Source organism: Magallana gigas, chromosome 3, assembly GCF_963853765.1.
Source record: "Magallana gigas chromosome 3, xbMagGiga1.1, whole genome shotgun sequence".
Lineage (NCBI taxonomy): Eukaryota > Metazoa > Mollusca > Bivalvia > Ostreida > Ostreidae > Magallana > Magallana gigas.
The window spans coordinates 31002050-31021812 of record NC_088855.1 but is presented as its reverse complement, the minus strand read 5'-3'; the positions used below and the strand labels follow the sequence as shown (position 1 = coordinate 31021812).

Below are 19763 nucleotides of genomic sequence, written 5' to 3'. Positions count from 1 at the left end.
GGGTCGTAAATAAGCATTTTCTTGTGCATGTCAGAGTATACACCAATTTCAAAAATTGCCCCCCAAAAATCTGATACCAGGATAACAGGAAGATAATAAATTCATTAAGTTTATCGCAGCATTTATCTTTACATTTGTTTTCCGAAAAAGTTAACACTGCATCTGTAAACTGGTGCACCTCACTAGACTTATTCTGTCTGATTTTGTTTGTTTACATCAGTCTGACAATGTTTTTAATATAGCAAACTGTGTGTGGCATTTTATAATGTGTGGGCATCAGATGAGACATGAATCGGTCTCCATTGCCAGATGGCTCAGCGGGTATATAAGCTCTCTGGGACACAGCTAAGCTAGGTTCAAATACTGATCAAAGATCCTGTTAAATATGTATTCTATACTTTGAACTGACAAAAATTCAACTAACAAATGTCCATAATCTTTTCAACAAATGAATCACCTAAAAACCAGGGATTAATATGAAATTCTTGTCTAACATGCTACATCACTAAGAAGGATTGGTTAGTCTGTTAGTCATAAAATATTTTTTCTCTTGCTGCCATATTAAAGAATACAGTGAAACTCGGTTAGAGCAAAGCCCTATGGACCAATGGATTTACTTTGTTATTTCTGTTAATGAATTTGTTATAAAAATTATAGTGAATTCACTGTATGTTTTCTTTCACCAGACTATAATTTTTTATACTTGAGGCTTACAATAAAAATATTCTCTTTTGATACCTTTAATATTCGGATTGTGAGTTGAAGAATCTATGTGAAAATATATTCATTCAAACTATTATGTTAAGTGATAGTGCAAACTTTTTAAACTGTTAATAATTTGTTATAAAAATGTCAAATTTCATTTTTATTCACCTCTACAGGACTCAAATTCAGTTTGCTATATCCTTAAATTCATTATATCAGAATTCGTTATAACCAGAAAATTTTGCAAAGATTTGAACATCAATTTTACTGGGGACACAAAAGAGTTCACTATATCCGAGATTTCGCTATATTCGTGTTCATACTGAATAAGTTTAACTGTACCTGGTACTGTATTGATGCTATCAATATTACCTTTAAATACCCTTTACTATGAAAAATCAAAGTATGAGAATTATCAAAGATAATTTGAAATCACAAATGTCAATACTATTTAAACAGCGGATTATTAGCAATATTTACAAACAGCAGCATGCAAGCTTTGAGGTTAATATTTAAACGAAAAGAACAGAGACATAACATCACTGCAAGCAGTGTTTGATTTCTCTCCAAACAATAGCCTTATAACATAGTAACCTTACTGTACTAATCTGATCAAAGCAAGGCAATTAGTGAATAAGAAACGGGCTTTCTAGAAGTACTCAGACATCAGATTTGCCTCTAGAGGTATTTACCTGTGTAAACCAATAGCCCCCCCCCCTTTCATCTATTTACCAGCCTCCCACTACATGTAGAACTACTGACTAATAACTGTCAAGCTCTATAGTACACCCATCCACTCCTCTCTATTGTGGTTGGAAACTCCTGACTAGATCCTCATGCTCTGCCCCTGTCTTTAATGGTTATTCTAACAGTATAGCCGTGTACACCAACAAGCAAAGAAATGAAAAACAGACAGAGCTGGTGGTAGCGGCTTGTCATCACAGTTTTTGTTGGCTGCTACAGAGATGGATGACATGTATGACTGTCTGGGGCAATCGGGCTTGCAACAGTTACCTACCTTGGCCCTTTGACTTCCTGTTGCACGTGTCTATTAAGATGAATGGTTTCCATGACAATTTTTTCTACCTCCTCATTTGTGTGTGTCATATGACATGGTAACTGGTCTTCTGGCTTTAACAACAAATTATCGGGGTATTGACAACAATTGGAGATTTGCAAGATACCTCTATTTGAATTTTAGTATTTATAGATAATATTCATGACATTTAGCCTATAAAAACATTTCATGTTAAGAGGGGTCAATGGTCGTGGCCATTTTTAGACTATATAAATCTCCTTGTAAAGAAGAGATCAATAGGAATATACATGTATAAGAAAACATTCAAATTTTAAAGCTAAAATATTGGAAAAAAAATTTTACTACATGTAAAATCAACAACAATTTATGGCTAAAAGTATCATATATATAATTTTTTTTAGGTAGAACTGATGGATAAATACTTGACCATGCAGCCTCCTTAAAACATGTATGATGAAAGTAGAACTAATCTGATATGACATTCTATGAGACCATATCAAAAAGCCTTATAAATGCTAGAAATGTCACCTCTGAAGTGCCCCTCTCTCTCTCTCACTCTCTCTCTCTCTCAAACATATATTTTCATTATTAAACTACAACTTCAATATGCTCAGAAACCTGATATAATCAACCTAAAAATATAATGTCAATTCAAAAATGAAAACATGATTGGTATTTTGCACTTCTAGATGAATCAACCTCATGGGTATGGTAAGGGAAGGGCACAAAGTCATTGCTGCTTAATTATAGTATTAGACCTGCTCCATTCACTCTTCATAAACAGAATTTATGTGTAACAAACAATGTCGGAGGTGTGACTTGTATAATGTATCCCCAGATGCATCAACCTTTCACGTCTGCATGGACAAAGCTGCACATTCAGTAACTTAGTTGTGGATCTGTACCCAAAACTCTAATCTGATAATTCTACTGAAAACATGGGGCTTTTTAAACAGAATCATCTGAAGCATGGCTGGTATTTGTGGGTTTAATTGGGCTCCTATTTAGTTACTATGGACTGGACCTGCTGTAAAGATGGATTGGACACCTCGATATCGTGATATATTTTCTTTGGAAATAAACAACAAAGAAATAATGATATACTGAAATGTCAATCACTAATAATCTGCATTAATGAGTTCCAATCCATCTTGGGCTTTTAATTTTTTTTTTACCTTGTACCATAAGACCTGCTCCAAAAGCTTTTAATTGCAATTGCTCATAAAATTGATCAAATCTTACATCTTCAAAAATATTGACTGAAAATGCAGCATCTGCAACCTAATTAATAGAACAAAGTAACTCTAATGCCTATGCATCATCCATGGAAATGGCATATAAGTGAGTTCATATGACTCTACCTCAGTGTGTACACTTTGATCTCTTGAAGTTAGTCTCTCAAAGTGACCCTCTAGTTCTGATAATTCTCCTTACTTCTAATTATCTTGAGTCATCCATTTCCTTTTTTATTTTTAAACTCTACTGTAAATGCAGGGTTACATATGTGGCAAGTACCAGTATGTCACAATCAAATCTCACATCCAAATTAAATCTCCACTGTACCAATATACAATGTAGATCACAAATGAACAAAAGATCACCCCCACAAAAACTTCCACTAATTCCATGTACCCTTTGGGGAAATGATCAACAAAAAGATTACAAGGAATTACAGTCAAACTTTGTTATCTCGAACTAGATGGGACTGTTTAAAAACCTCGAGATATCTTGAGTATTCGAGACATCGAGGATAAACTACAAAAAAAATAAGTTATTGGGACTTTCAAATTTTTGACATATCCATTGTATTCAAGATATCTGTGTTCAAGATATTGAAATTCAAATGTATTTTCAATTTATTTCTAATCATTTCATTGTCCTTCAACTTCAATCAATATGACTGATGATATTTTTATGATAGATGTTATTGTTGAATATATAAAGAGACAATTTAAAACCCTTCTAAGGTAAAATACATCTATATAGATGGATTGGTAATCTCATAAGTGTGAAAAACTTAATAATGAATTCTTTTCATTATTCCATTATTTCATACCATCTAAATCTAACGTAATTAAGTCTCAGACTTGAGACTTGGTATTTTACCTTGATCCAGACTTCTGTGTTGAGGTAGCTGAATGGCAGGGGCGGGTCATCCGGTGCATGCTCCACGGTCTTACTGAAATCAATCGATCTCTTATCTAAACGAGGAGGAGTGCCTGTATAAACAACAATAAACAACAATCACAATGATAAATTAACAAGCAAAAATCAGCAAAAATAAACGGATAGACACTTAAAGTGAAGATCTGTATATTTTAACGCATCACATTTTGATACATTTTATGCGTTACTACCTAGAATATTTTAGCCAAGAGGGTGAGTGCTACAAATTTGATTAGGCTTCAAATTAATTGGTGAGATACCCAGACTAGGTGAAACAATGCCAAAATTTCAAATGAAGGGTAACGAATGTATTACACAATGCTTGGAAAAAAGTCGACTTTAGAAGATATGAGGCAAAAACCTACAGATAACTTGTTCATCAATTTTTAATTTGACATATCAAACATTAAAACAAATACTCTCTAAATAGCTTTCATTTTCAAAAAAAAATTTTACATTTCTTTTGAAGTTATAAAGCTATGCATAGGAAGCAAATGCAATCTAATAAATGCATTTCATACTTCATACATACTTCACAGCAAAACAGTTTTGAACATTCAGAAAGCTATATATTAAAAAACAAGAAAATAGTAAATCCCACATGAGAATGAAATTTACCTGTCTTAAGTCTGGCAATAGTAAAGCCAGCATCTTCCAAACTTTTGGCCAGACCTATAGCTGGTTGGTCCCCCATCCGTCCAGCGGGGAACTCTTCCAAGCCTATATGAATCATCCCCCTCAGAAATGTCCCAGTAGTTAAAACCACTGATTCTCCATAAACTTTCTCTCCAGATTCTGAAATGAGAATAACATAGATTTAATATAGCTCTCATGCACATGATTAAAGTTGCAATCTAAATCCACCTTTTTGACCACATTTTGAAAGGTTACATGAAAATACTATAGCTTTTCCTGTTTTTATTAGTAATATACTGTATTGCACTGTTACACTGTGGAATCATTAGATTTTGTGGTGGCTCAATTTTCGTGGAAATCATGGGAACCTCCCATCCATAAATTAACATCCTCCACGAATTAATAAATTAGGGCTATGAAATCATACTTCCATATAGATATAAGATCAAACATGAAATTACATCCCAACAAACCTGTAAAATTTACACAATCCACGAAAATTGGCCCCCACAAACTTTAATTATTCCACAGTATTACCTAAAATTACACCAGAACATCTTTGTTTCATTGTATCAAGGTCTGGATTGTGACACTGTCCTAGGATAAAATCCTCTACTGCCCCTGCAATCACGGTCAGGTTTGGAGAATTCTGAACTTCTCTCTGAATCTCCGTTTTGTACAATGTCCGATCTATTTGAGCTCTAGGACCCTTGAAAAACCATTTTGCTATTAACATCCGATGTTACACGGTTACATAGTTACATTTTATCAAAATAAATAGGCTCTCATCAAAATCATTTGATAAGTAAAGTACTCTATTATTTCAAAATAATGTGTTTTATATATATTTATACATACAATTATTATAGGGTAACATTTATATAGCGGTAGGTTTTGATGGATTAGACAGAAAAAATTAAAGGGGGAATTTAATATGGAAATAAACTTCAAATGAAATGTATTTCAAGTTACCCAAACTGCTGGTCCTTTTGGGCGATTTAGCATTCTGTAGTGGATTCCAGTTTTATCTAAATTTGTAAAACGAAATAATAAGTTTTCAAAGAAAGATAACTCCAAATACATTATCCAGAGGTTGAATCAGTTACTTGATAATTATAACCATGCAACTGTTTCAAGTGTGTTTTAGTGTAGATACATATGATCAGTCAAAATACAAATCTTTCAATCAAGTGCCTTGGAAGCATACATGCTAGTTTATTGGCATTTTTGTTTAAAAAAGTATTATTTTTTACAGTTATTACGGGCCGCCGGAAGGCGGTCCGTTATTTGATACACATTTAAATATTGTTACTGCGTTTCTGCGGGATAGTTCTTTTTTAATAGAATTAATACTATGCTTATTTTTATAAATTAAAAGTAAATTTGCATGTAGAAATATGTTTTATGCCTTTTAGAAAATATCACATATTTTTTGTTTTACTCGTAATTGAAAAGTAGGTCATACTTAGTAGATTGTCGTATTTGGCGCGTTTTTATCGAGACTATAGTCTATTCGGAAAATTTCGGAGTTCTTCATTCTTTTTAAAACAATGCATCAGGATCGGTATGCGGGACATACTAAAGACCTGAAATACTAAAGACCTGAATGTCATTAAATTTTATATAAATGATATATTTGAATTTCTATGTGCCATGTCAAATAAAATGACTTTGCGTGTGTATTTATTATATTTCCATGTAAAATGTGGTAGAAAATATGAAATGAAATGACATTATATCAATTATTTACGCAAGAATATGACAGAAATGAAAATTTGAATTGACTGGAAAATTTGAACTAATCAATTTTTATTTTATTATGAGGTCCCTTGAAATCATATATTAAACTAATGCATTACGTTTTCATTCAATACAATGCAACAACAACAAAAACCAAAATGGTTTGAAATACATAATCTCCAAGAGAAAAATGATGAGTTGAACTTTGTATTAGAGTAATGTACAAATCAATGTGTTCTCCATTACTTCATACTATGGCAATGATCATACAATTTCCGTTAGAAATGCTTACAGTAACGAAATCGATTCTTAATGATAATAGTAAAATGTTTAACTTTAAAAAAAGTTGCTGAAAGTAAATTAAAATTTACCATAAAAATTAGTACAACCAACTCTTATTTTCTTCTTTGTGGTGTGTTTTTATGTAAACAACCAATGATTCATACAACAATTATATTTTTGCGGCCCATTTGACGCTTGCGTCAATATGATTTCTTGTTCAATTTAAAATACAGTACTGGGAATGAAAAATATTTGAAGATATACAAAATCATATGGAATCCTCTCGTTTTAACTTCAGCCTGAGTTCCTCTTTTTATATGCCTATTTGAAAGTACAGATTTTCAAATATAAATGTATTAAGGTACTTTAATACTAAATTCAAACAAGATTCTCAGTTGTTTTAAAAAAAATAGATAATGTTGTTTTCACACCTTCAAAAACCAGAGATTCACTTTCTCACTGCTTGATAATATTGTAAACAATCATGAAAATGAGAACTGATTAATAAGTTGGCCATCAGTTAGCTGCAATAGCGTAGCCCTCTCCGATTTTTTTCATTTGGCATTCTCTCTCTCTCTCTCTCTCTCTCTCTCCCCCAAAAAAAATTAAGACACATGCAAGTCTAGCCAATTTCTGGCAGTATGTGATTTCATATGTCAGTTTAACTTCCTATATCTATCATGTCATCTGATATAATGATACAAAACATTTAAAAAACCATCTTAAAATTATTTTAGAATTGCTTTTTCATAATTTGCACTTTATATCTCTGATCTGAACATAATTACAACAGAGTTTCTATAATAAACAGACCCACTTTTTAACCATGCATGAACATATGCAAATTTAAAAATTGTAAATCGTAAAAATCGATGTTTGTTTTCTTTCTCTATAAAAATAATTCAAATATGGATTAAAAATAGCCATCAAAGCAATTAAACTCAGTTAACTTTTCAATATCCAAATAACAAAGGAGTTCTAAAAACTCAATGGTCAACTTTAGGCTCGAATGATATTTTGGGGAGTAATCATGGCAAATGTAGAAGTTGTTTATCCTGTTAGTGTATACGTCCTTGGTCAGATAGCCTATGCAAGACTGGGATAATTGAGCTTAAGTATGATATATACAGGATATATATAAATGTATGTATTATGAATTACTAATACAATGATTACATGAACAATGAAACTTACCACAGATTCTTCCACAGACCCCATCTAAAGCATCCACCTCCATCATCAAGTGTCCTTTACCTATCCCCCCAAACGATGGGTTACAGGACATCTCACCTAGAAAAAAAATCAACTCACTTTTAAGCAGCTGGTGAATTCATCTAGTATTATCAAAACTTAATTAACTACCAGGGTATGTCTCATTCATCGTGCATGCAGACATTCAAAATGATTCACTGCTAACTTCAGCATGTTCATGAATTGTCATGCAGTGCCATAATTTTGAGACAGATTGATCAACTGATCAAACTACCAGTAATTGTGCAGTCAGGATTGTGCTATTGTACAAAAAGCTTTCACATTATAGCAAAGACACATAAAACTTGCTCTATAACAACTATAACACAGTTGTATTACAGATATATAATGTCTGATATTTATAACAATAAACAGCTAGGTTGCTGGCTATGGACTATTTGTCATTTCTGGACAAATACACACTCATATTAAATGATATTCAATTAGACAAGTTAAAATCACCTATAGTGCTGATTTTGTGGGTGAGTAGTAAGGTTCTCGCCCCCATCCTGGCCGAGGCGCACGCAGCCTCTGTACCAGCATGTCCCCCTCCAACCACGATAACGTCAAACTTCTGCTCTGTACAACTGTTAACATTTCTGCAAAGTACCTTTCTGACACTTTTAGAAGGGCTGCAGCCAGGTATACCGCAGTTGTGACGCGGAAACGTCAAAACAGTTTTAAAAACTCTAATCATTTTCCCTAAGAGTTTCCTTATCGTAGGTAATGTAATGATACGAGCGTAAGGCAATGATTGTAAAATATGATGTTATCGTGAATGGTTAAACATGTTTCCAAACACATTTTTAACAAGCACACGTTAAACTCGTCATTATCGTGTTTTCACATTTGGCCCCATGCTGCAAAATATATCTGAGAAAATTCGAATCACTTGACCAACATATTTGGAATACCGAGCCCGAACTTCTTTTTACAAACGTGTTGCCTGTCCCAATTTTTGCCGCATATTCTCTTAAATTATTCGATATTTATAAATACCTCTTGATTCAGACGATGTTCATTCAATAGTATGAAAAAATTCCAAGAATTCCCTTTTGAAACGCCCCTCTAGCTTGTCAAGTTTCAATACACGGCTAAAAATAGAAAGTCTACGGGGATTTTGCATTGCATCAGCCATATATGATGCCCGGATGATAACGTTGAAAAATTTTGCGAGGTATTCCGAGTGACTTCCGAATGGAGAAGAGATGTCAACATTGCCCATTATAAATCTCCGTAGGAAATCTGTTTTCGTTCCTGTGAAATGTTACAAGGGAAAAGTAATAATGTGTGAATGAAGTTATCTTGGAAACTTTCCCTTTCATCGATTTTAATTGCATTTCTTTCACAGGTATATGTTTTGTTTTTTGTTTTGTTTTGTTTTTTTTGTTTTTTGTTTTATCAAAATCGTCCAAATGTGCAGCAAAAATATCATGGGACAGACTATATAGTTTGTTTGTTTTGTTTTTTAAACGGCAACTTACGCTATATCCATTACAAATATCCCATGATATAACAACAACTATTATTAAAAATAATATCTTAAATTTACACCTTCTTTCAAAATCTTTCATATATAGGACTTTTTCGGTAAAACTTGCTACAGACATATCTATAAACATAGATGTAGTTTATTTTTAAGTTTTTCTTTTACATCTGTCATACTCATTTGTCATACTCTTTGCTTCATACAAGTTTATTTTATGAGGTTAATCAAATATTAATATATTGCTGTACAGTTAGGTGATTCCACATTAAATATTAATATGAAATATAATAACTTTCATATTATAGCAAATTAAGCTGATCTATGTGACTTTATCTAGCAACAAGGAGCAATGGAAACAACGGTGGTTGGCCTCTTGCAGTATAACATGCGTTGACTTGGAATTAGTGCGGACACAATCAATTAATTACCCGGATGGAACTCTATATGGCTTACTGAGAAGATGGATATTGATATGATATTTGATTTGGCGATATGATGGTAATTTGCACGCTGACGGTACGAAATTTCAGCTATTAAGATCAACTGATCCAGTAGACAGACGCCACGATGATGCCTTGGAGTAAATGATAATTACTTCTGGGGGCATATTACGTACGAATTTGACAAATTTTATATAGGGAGTTTCATAAATTATACAGGATGACAAAAATGTACCACCTTTTGCTACAGCCCAGAATACTTTTGACGCAATGTTTTTGTGACCAAATTTTAATTAATCAATAAAAATATGCATGGATTAAGGAGGCTGGATGGGCAACAATTTACCCTTCTGATATAATATTCAAAGACATTTTTACAAAGAAATCTTTTCTAGAGGAGATTAATAAAATCTAAAAATGGCCAACACCATCCAGCCTTTTTGAATGATGTAAGAAAATAAAATAAACCATTTTTTTTTTTTAAATTGCATTGGGCACAGTTTGGATCTCTGGGTTTACAAAGAATTTAGGGAAGAGGAAACGGTATTAGTATTTAACAATTATACCCAAATTTATCATGCTACAAGTATTGTAAATTGAGTCCCAGATGCAGTTAAGAGTCATCGCTTTTTAACGTTATCAGAATACCATGCACTATTTAAATGGGCATACGTGTATAAAAATGGAAGATTAAATTATTATTTTTAGTATTGTAACACAACATTTTGGAGTTCGAGTGAAAAATGATCAACACATTTTTATTGGTAAGCAAAACTTAAAAAATGCGTTTAACGGTTATGTTCCTTCTACATGTAATTTAAGAGGACTGGATAGTCGTGACCATTTTTAGGCTATATAAATCTCCTTAAAAAGAAGAGGTCTATGTAAAGAGAAAGGAAAACATTTTGAAGTTTAAATAAATGAAATTTTTCTTTACTAAATGATAGTTTATTTTAAGGGTCCTCCATACACCTGGGAAAAGTTCAGCATACAAAAAAAAATCAATGTTTTTTGGAAGGGGGGGAATAATTTTTTTTTTTTAATTGTACTTCTTTTCATGAAAATTTAAGTTTTGCGGTATTCGAACTCGGGACCTGCAGATTGGTAGATTTTTAAACAATATGAGGTGAATCTGGTGGTTAATTTGTGGACCATCGAGTTTTCTTAATGCCCATTTCTTGGACAAACTTATAGATTAGGTAGTGTACAACTGATACGATACTGATAACGTATACTATTGTATTATTTTTTTATTCACAGACTATGCATGTACAAAGATCGCTTATATCGTAATATAAAAGATGAAATAATATTTTTGAGATGCATTGTATGCTTAATAAGTCAACAGTTTTAAAGCTCATGTACAAAACGACTGAGATATACATAACAGTATACGAGTATAAACAGGTCAGCTGAAGAAAAAAGCAGCAAGAATACGTGTGAAATTTTCTGATGACAAAAAATTTCTTTAAAACATTTCTCATTTATTAATTAATATACAGAGGGTTTTGTAAAGTTACTATTCTTAAGGAATTCTTCTCTTAACGATCTCCGATCCTCAGCAATGTTTGAGGACTCTGAAATTATTCGGAGTTTGTTTATTCGTACAATAAATCTGCCTTTTATGTACTAGACAAATTTAATTGGTCTTGAAGTGTTAATATTACGCAAATCCAATCAACGAACTTCTTGGCTTATTGGATACGCGGAAAATTTTCAGGATAAAATGATATTCATTTTAAATATCATACGTGCATAAAGAAGATAATATAACGCAGGTAATTATTTCTATGATTTAGTACGTAACCATGATCGCGAACAACAACAAAATTAACAAAGCAATTTATTTAGTTCATTTTATTTCATTCGCTCAAAACCATTTTAAGCATAATGGACAAGAGTACAGACACAACAAAATGTGTCCCTTATTTATTTGTTATTGGATGGTTTAAAGTCGTTTATCATAAACTGCGTCACGCAATCTTTAATAATTTTAAAATTCCCCACACTGCGTTTTACAAAAGGTAGCAAATCAACGAATGCTAGCTAATTACATGCAATCGCAAACCAATCAATGTTTATACCAATTGCTATAATTATGGAAATCTAAATAGTTTTAAATAAATGATTTTATATAAAATTGGTTCATTAAGATATTTTTCCATGAAACTGAAAATATTTACGACTTTGTCGTAAGTTCTTTTGTTAAATGTTAAATATTAAAGCGACCGGTTCATATATTAATAAAATGATGCATATTCAATTCATTATGTTGGCAATCAAATCACTTTTATTTTTATTGACTTTAAATAAATTAGTACATGTAAAGTCAGTCAAAACTAATCTTTGCCCAGAGGAAGGAGGCACCAATTTCTGCAGATGACTTTGACAATATGTATATGTATCATGTTGTGCCATTTTTGGACAGAAACACGGAATTGTGGACATGTTTTCAGTGTATTTATAATTTCTTTTAAGTGAGATGCGATGAAAAAAAGAAACATGGCATTTAATTTTATCGATATCTTCATTTTATTATTTTTTAATTAGGGTCGTCGACGCCCCAAAGATTTTTTTAAACACAATAAAAGATTACAGTTAAACACAATGACTAGAATGAATGCAATACTTAAATTAACAATTAAGAAATTATATATTGCGATCGATTTTTTTTTTTTTTTTTTTTTTTTTTTTTTTGCAATTAGAACGTGGTCGATTCTGAAACTACATACTTGTCTATGTTAGTTACGACGTATAGAGAAAGGCTGGATGGGACTACTTTTTGTGAAAATCGGGCATATATACTGACACATTGTACTTCATATATCACGATTTTTTTAATAAAAAAAATAATAGCATTAAGCCAAATTAAATACATGTACATGTAGAAGCATTGAGCCAAATCGCTGATTTTTTCTCGTTCTCATTAATATTTCAGGCTCTATTCCGATTTTCTACTTCATATAAGGAAATCTCACCGATTGTGTAATTGCTGTGTGACGCATGCATCTTTATACAACTGCATGTTCTCATTAAATGATTTTTATTCAGTACCCACTTTCTCATTGATGCATGAATAAAGAATAAATATCCCAGTAAGTAAATGACTGCAGACCTGGTCTGTTTCCGACTACGCAACAGGAAATGCGTTGTTATGATAAACGTTTTAAACCGATCAAACGGATAAAATTATATTATCGCATAAAATGCATGTCATATTTTGCCATTTCATTTCAATTTCTCGTGTCTTTTTTTGTTATAAAAAATAGAAATAAAAAAAGATCATCAAATTATCAAACAAACAATGTATTTTTTTCCATTTTTAAAAGATTTAAAGGATTTTTATTAAAGGGACTTAGACACGATTTGACTTAGAATTTTCAAATTTTATTTTTCCATTTTCAATGTTTATAACGATAAATATAGAAGTTCATAATGCCAAGTCAAAATTTGGAAGTCAAATATCAAGTTACAATGTATAAGCAAGATAGAGAATTCCTAAGTTTTTGTTTTGTAAACAAAGCTCGAATATTGTCATTTTTTACATATGTGTTGTTTTGGTGTAAGTTTCAATCAAATGTAACTTTCTTTTGTTGATAATAGTATTTATTAAAATATTCCATTAGTTCAAATTGTTTTTTACATGTCATTTTGTTTAAAAAAGGTAATTCTCTACATTACATTTTTTGTAAACAACTATCAGACTCGAGCTTTGTTTACATAACAATCAATTCTTACCTCTGTATCTCGCTTGTAACTTGACTTTAACATTCAATATTTTGGTCAATCATTTAAAATGCACCAGTAAACCATTCTATACAAAAAATAAAAATAAGTTTTTGATCTCAAATCGTGTCTAAGTCCCTTTAAAATATAGAGCAATAAAAATGTAAATTCATCATTTTGACATATCTTATCATAAAATGTTTAATAATGCATTTATCAACAACATACTCTTTAGCTAAAATGCTTATTTGCGTTCAAACAAGTTTTCACTTTCTCTTTAAAAATAAAAATAACCCCCCCAAAAAATCCCATTTAAAGGGATTTGGACACGATTTTAGATAAAAATTTTCTTTTTCTTATTTTATGTATAAAATGGTTTACTTGCTCATTTTGAATGATTGACCAAAATTTGAATGTTGGAAGTCAAGTCTTAAGAGAGATACAGAGGTAAAAAGTCATTGTTATGTAAACAAAGCTCAAGTTTTATAGTTGTTTACAAATAATGTAAAGTATGGAATTACCATTTCTTTGACCAAATGACTGGTGGCAAACCAGGTAAACTGATTCAAAGTGTTCATAGATAATATGATAAACAGAAAAAATCAACATTTGATAGACTGAGACTTATATCGATAAAACACATAAGTAAACCATAACAGAGCTCGAGCTTTGTTCACAAAACAATGATTTTCAAACTCTATATCTTCCTTATAACTCAATATCTGACTTTCAAATTTTGATAAAGCATTAGAAGTACCCATATTAACGATTCTAAACATCAAAATTGGAAAAATAAAATAATTATTGTCAATTTTGAGCTCAAATCGTGTCCAAGTTCCTTTAAATGATTATTCCCCCCAAAATAACCCTTATTTTCGTCTTTCAATGAAGTTCTATTTCAAAAGAGACATTTTGACAATCTAATGAACATATAAAGGTGTGGCTTTCTACCTTAACATCAGATTTATGTCTTTTCAGACCATTGGCTGTGCAGTGGTTCTGCTGTCTGGACAGGCAAGTGCATGGTTACTTGAAAAATCACACAGTCAGTGCCATGGTAAGAAAGTCTTGCATAATATCTAGAAAAAAGTCGTGTCTGAACCTATTTACCTAGATTCAAAGTTACTTTACACAAAGTTACTTTACACAAAGTTACTTTACACTGTGCTACATGTACTTTACATGTTTTGATTATTGGACCTATTATAATAACTATTATATATTTATGTATTTTTCTCTCTCTGTTTTTTCTTTTTAATATTATGTTGTTCCTTAACTAAATTCTCTATTTCTATATTCTCTATGAGTTAATAAAATGTCCATGTAAAACTTTGAAAAGTATACACTATCAGTATTATAATTATTCATACCTAGATCTCTAGTGGAGAAAACTAATATAGGCTATTTTTGCCTGTTGCTCAATCCATATCACTCTCACCAGGAAAAAAAATCTATTATTTGTTTGTAAAGATTTGGCCAAGAACGCATGCTGAAATCCCAACAACTATCTAGTGATGACTTTGGTATGAATCTCAGGAAACAAGATATATGATAAGAATAGTTTTTTGATAAATATGTAGGTATTCTGCTTTGTGTATGGTTTGGTACACCTCAATATTTTAATTCAAAATTGAAATATCTACATACACTGTACATTAAGTGAAGTACACTTTGGTCTTGAAATTGATAATGTAAAAAAATATTCGATTTTTTGTAATCTTGAGAAATTGACAAGAGCAAATACAAGAATAGATTTCTTAGGTGCAGAGATTTATAATGGGATTATCTTTAGATTTGTTCATACTATTGGGGATGTAAATTGTCTTGCTCTTACTAATGATGTGGGTTGTATTGAAAATGATATTGTAGATAAATTCACATGTAGGTCACCTTCCCCTGTTACTTTTCATTTATCATTTAAGACCCAAACATGTGATGAAAAAATTATAACCTTGCTAACTACCAGGGCTTAAATGCTGATTTGATAATTGTCAATTGGGATAAAGATGTATTCAATTCAGAAAACATTAATGATATATACAATAACTTTACTTAAAAATACTCAAAACTGATGTGAAAACAAAAACTGTTACTTTTCGACCTTTTGATTTGCCTTATATGTGTAACTAATTCTAGCTCCAAACGAGTGCGACAAAGAAAAAAAAATACCAGTACACAAAAAAGTTCTGTGCGCTTATAACCCACAACATTGGCAACAGTTTAGATCTATCCGTAATAAAATAATGAGCCTTCCTCGCAATGCCCAAAGGGATTACAAAATTAAACTTTCTAACCAACTTGTTAACAAAATCTATTCCACATGGTAAATGATGGCGCATTGCTAAATCTGTGATTCGACTGATGAAACAAAATCCCTCTTCTCCTTCAATAGTGTGTCAATATGGTAGAATACTTGTTCATCCCATTATGAATTTTACTCTTTTTTTCTCAGGCATATCAACTCTTAGTGATAACCCAAAGCTACGTGAACATGGGCACGGACCCTTTAATTTTGAACATACTGACATTATAATATCTGATCAAGATGTTATTATGTTATTGACCAACTACAAATACTAAATGTAACCAAACCTCAAGAACCCCAATGGTATTGCCCCAATTCTGAAAGCTACTTCTTCTTCTATATATAAAACTCTCACTAAACTATTCAATCTCTCTCTTTTGGTAAAAAATGTCTACCTTATATTTGGAAACAAGCTAATGTTACACCTCTATTTAAGAACAGGGAGTGTTGATAATCTTACTAATTATAAACCCATTTTCTGAACGGGCTCATTGTGTAAGATTATGGGGAAAAGCATTGTTCAAATTTATGTTTAATTACATTAAAGACAATGAGATTCTATAAAAATTTCAGTCAAAGTTTCAGCTAAGAGATTTAACTATTAACCAACTAGTAGAAATTTATGATAAAATTACATCAAGTTTAAAAAGAGGAAAAGATATTAGATTTATTTTTTGTTACATGTTTAAAGCATTCGATAGAATTTGGCTAATTCATAAACTTGAGGGGCTAGGTTTTGGGGGAAATATTTAAGGCTGGATCAGAGAGTATTCGACACATAGGCAACAGAGAGTAGCATTAGACGAATTTACATCTACATTTATGTTAGATGCTGGGGTTCCCCAGGGTTCAGTACTTGGTCCTTTCCTATTCCTGTTATATATATTTATATATGTTAATGACATTATTAATGGTAATTTAAACAATATTAGATTACTAGTATTTGTAGATGATGCTTCTCTATTTGCTATTGATGATGTCATACAACAAACTTTATCAATTACTAATGGCCTTAACACAATAAAAAAAAATTGGTCAAACACATGGGTTGTAGATTTTATTGCAAATAAAACTGTTGGTGTTGAGTTTACTAGAAAAAATGTCAACTTTCCTGCAATCCGGTTGAAATGATCTAAACAATAAATAAAAGTCATGTTCGCTTAGGGTTAAATCTAAAGTCTAATGGTGGTTGGTCCAATCATAATAGTGTTATTTATGAAAAAGCATGCAAAAGGTTGTTTATATTTAGACTGCTCAACCATAGAAATGATATGGAAACACAGGTTGAAATATTCATATGATGTGACAACATTTTTACTTTGAAAAAACACTATGGTCATATGGAATTATTTCATACAACATTAGAAAAGTAAATAGAGGATATATAGAAGCTATCTAAAGCACACGAAATCTCCGCTTTACATGTAAGTCATATCATAGTTAAGTAAAAATATCATAATGTGTAGCTGCAGGCTTGTAGCTCCGGGTCTGAAAACTTTTTTCAGACCGGTGGTTACCGAACTGCAGCTAAATAAACTGATACCGAAATACATGAATTATTTTGTGATTAAAACAAACAAAAAATGAACTAAAATGAGAGGGGTTCGCACATGAAATACAGTTAGTTTTTTTTTTTAAAGTCCAGATTTGTTGATTGGTTGCTTATTATAACGTTTTCATTGTGCGGACGTTGTTGTATACTTATTGCACATTGAAATACACCGTTTCTGCATTTAGGAAAAATCCGATATTTTCAAATCAAATATCAACTGCAGTACAACCAACAAATGACAGAAAAACAGTTTTAAATTTCAAATCGTAATTTTTCTCCGTATTTTTTCAATTGGATTGGTAAGTTGACGTCATTTTTTTGCGTTTATGGCGTTATGAAATACTAAATCTCTTTTCTAACGCCTTTAAGAAAAGAAATTCTTACATTTTTTTAGCTTCTTTAGAGATTGCTTTTTCAGTGCCAAAAATATAATCCTGTATTATTCTTGTGTAAATGCCATTTGACACACATAGACGGTAAATAAGATAATACTAGTATTGGAAGCAGGTAAAATTAGGCTAATTAGGCCAGAATAATTGTATTCACATTGTGTACAGGAAAGGAGTGGAAAGGAGTTCTCCTATTGTACTTTTTTTTTTACACCAAAACCCCCCAAGTCTTTCTTCTTTTAAAAATCATATGCATTACTATATAGTAATTATTACCTCACTTACTTTGTACGTTCTCTCTCTCTCTCTCTCTCTCTCTCTCTCTCTCTCTCTCTCTCTCTCTCAAGTAAAATTTATTGTATAGTTAAGATTATTGATATTGGAATGAATCATTTGCGTTGTTTCACACATAAGATACCCACCCACATTAAAGTAAATTGTACTGTAGGATTAGAACTACAACAGACGTCTGACGTGAGAGTCCTTCAATCACTGGCGATGATTACAAAATTCAATTTCCGAAAAATAGAAAAATTACACCAAAAAATTGTGAGATTGATATACCTTTATTTACCCTCGATGCACTTTTATATACACTTTACAAATATGTTTAAGGAGAATCGGCAATTTATATGCAATGTATACATGTCAAGTTTGATGCATTATGATAAATCAATCACTTGTCGAATGATACTTTCGCACAATTGGACACTTTCTTTTAAAATAAATGCATCAATAATCTGAAGGAGAAAAAAAATATAAAAACTTATAACACATGTGGTTAAAGCTTTATTGTACTCTTTTCTATTTCATTGAAGGAGGAAAGCCTTATTACTTCGGTACGACCGATCTCCTCTGTAAACTCGGTCGTAGATTGGTCCGTGCTCCCAGTCGTTTTTCCCTCGGACTCAGTCACGGCTGGATCCTCTTTGACGGAGAGTACTTCGAATGGGGGGTCAGCGGCGACTCTTACCACTACGGTCCCACCCTAACGGACGCTGACCACTGCAAGACCGTGCGCGAGAGTCAGCCAGCGGGATACAGTCAGCTGGACAGGGCGTGTATAGAGAAATGCGCACGCTCCTATAAAGGTAGATATGGCGCTTATCATCTTCTGACGAACAATTGTCATGATTTTGCCAACAGGATCTCGGAGGTTTTATGTAACCACACCCAGTGTCCAGGCTGGTGTCAGTAGCCCAGCAGGTTCTGACGCTGACTCGGTGAAACTAGTACCTGATGATTTTGTTTATAAATTGTTAGTGTTACAATAATATGAATTAAACTTAAACGGCTGATGTTTCTCGTTTTCTATAAATCTTTTTTTTTTCTCTCAACAATTTGATATGAAGATTAGAAATGAGTTTGTTTTTCATTGGTCAAATCATCAAAATATGTTCTGATATTACAGATTTTTACATTTTTTTTAAGGAGATTAAAACAATTTCTGATGCCTCACTGAAAAGCATACGTCAGACCAACCGCCTTGTCTTTCATGACAAGGGTTTACATGTATAAATCCACACAACGTTTACGTCTTTATGAATACTCGGTAAATGACCGAGGGTCAATAGAAAAAAAAAATACGAAGACTTTTGCCATTGCTATTTTACTTAACGTCATATCATTACTAAATCTTGGAGACATAATTAAGTAAAAGTTTCAAAAAATTTGATATATATATATATATATATATATATATATATATATATATATATATATATATATATATATATATATATATATATATATATATATATATATGACAATTGTTGTGTGAAATTTTTCTATTTTTACCCACCCAGTAAATTCTTGACAATTTACCCATATTTGTTACAGAGACAAAGTTACAAATGCATTAAAGATACACTCGAAGGCTCAGGGGTGAATTATATATTCATCGTACGACTTTGTTTTGCATCTCTTATATCAGAGTTAAATCTAGATTGAGATGGTATATAAACTAACTATGGTGTCCGGATAGGGCCATTTGCGTTAGCGCGACATCGCGTTCAGGTAAACGAGACATCGCGCTAACACACA

The 19763-nt window shown here is 31.8% G+C and overlaps 2 protein-coding genes across 3 annotated transcripts in view; one reads left to right on the top strand and one right to left on the bottom strand.

Moving 5' to 3' along the window:
* Positions 1-8732, bottom strand: part of LOC105322324 (protein MTO1 homolog, mitochondrial) — a 29926-nt gene extending 21194 nt beyond the window's left edge. Inside the window, exons 1-7 of one of the 2 annotated variants that reach the window (XM_066079310.1) lie at positions 8282-8732; positions 7763-7858; positions 5519-5574; positions 5084-5255; positions 4529-4705; positions 3851-3963; positions 1724-1836 (exon numbers count right to left, since the gene is read on the bottom strand). In XM_066079310.1, the coding sequence (XP_065935382.1) occupies positions 1724-1836; positions 3851-3963; positions 4529-4705; positions 5084-5255; positions 5519-5574; positions 7763-7858; positions 8282-8516 (962 nt within the window). In that variant the 5' untranslated portion in view covers positions 8517-8732. The remainder of the gene's footprint in view (positions 1-1723; positions 1837-3850; positions 3964-4528; positions 4706-5083; positions 5256-5518; positions 5575-7762; positions 7859-8281) is intronic. The other variant, XM_011420966.4, reaches the window with a different exon arrangement.
* A 1665-nt stretch (positions 8733-10397) lies between these two features.
* On the top strand, positions 10398-19019 carry LOC109617903 (uncharacterized). The gene is made up of 3 exons (XM_034480654.2): positions 10398-10512; positions 14453-14531; positions 18539-19019. The coding sequence occupies exons 1-3, from the start codon at positions 10492-10494 to the stop codon at positions 18916-18918; spliced, it is 480 nt and encodes a 159-aa protein (XP_034336545.2). The 5' UTR covers positions 10398-10491; the 3' UTR covers positions 18919-19019.
* The last annotated feature ends 744 nt before the right edge of the window (positions 19020-19763 follow it).

Coding starts and splice junctions, on each gene's coding strand:
- LOC109617903 (XM_034480654.2), top strand. CDS start 10,492: ATGATCAACACATTTTTATTG. Junction 10,513..14,452: donor TGATCAACACATTTTTATTG/GTAAGCAAAACT, acceptor ATGTCTTTTCAG/ACCATTGGCTGTGCAGTGGT. Junction 14,532..18,538: donor ATCACACAGTCAGTGCCATG/GTAAGAAAGTCT, acceptor ATTTCATTGAAG/GAGGAAAGCCTTATTACTTC.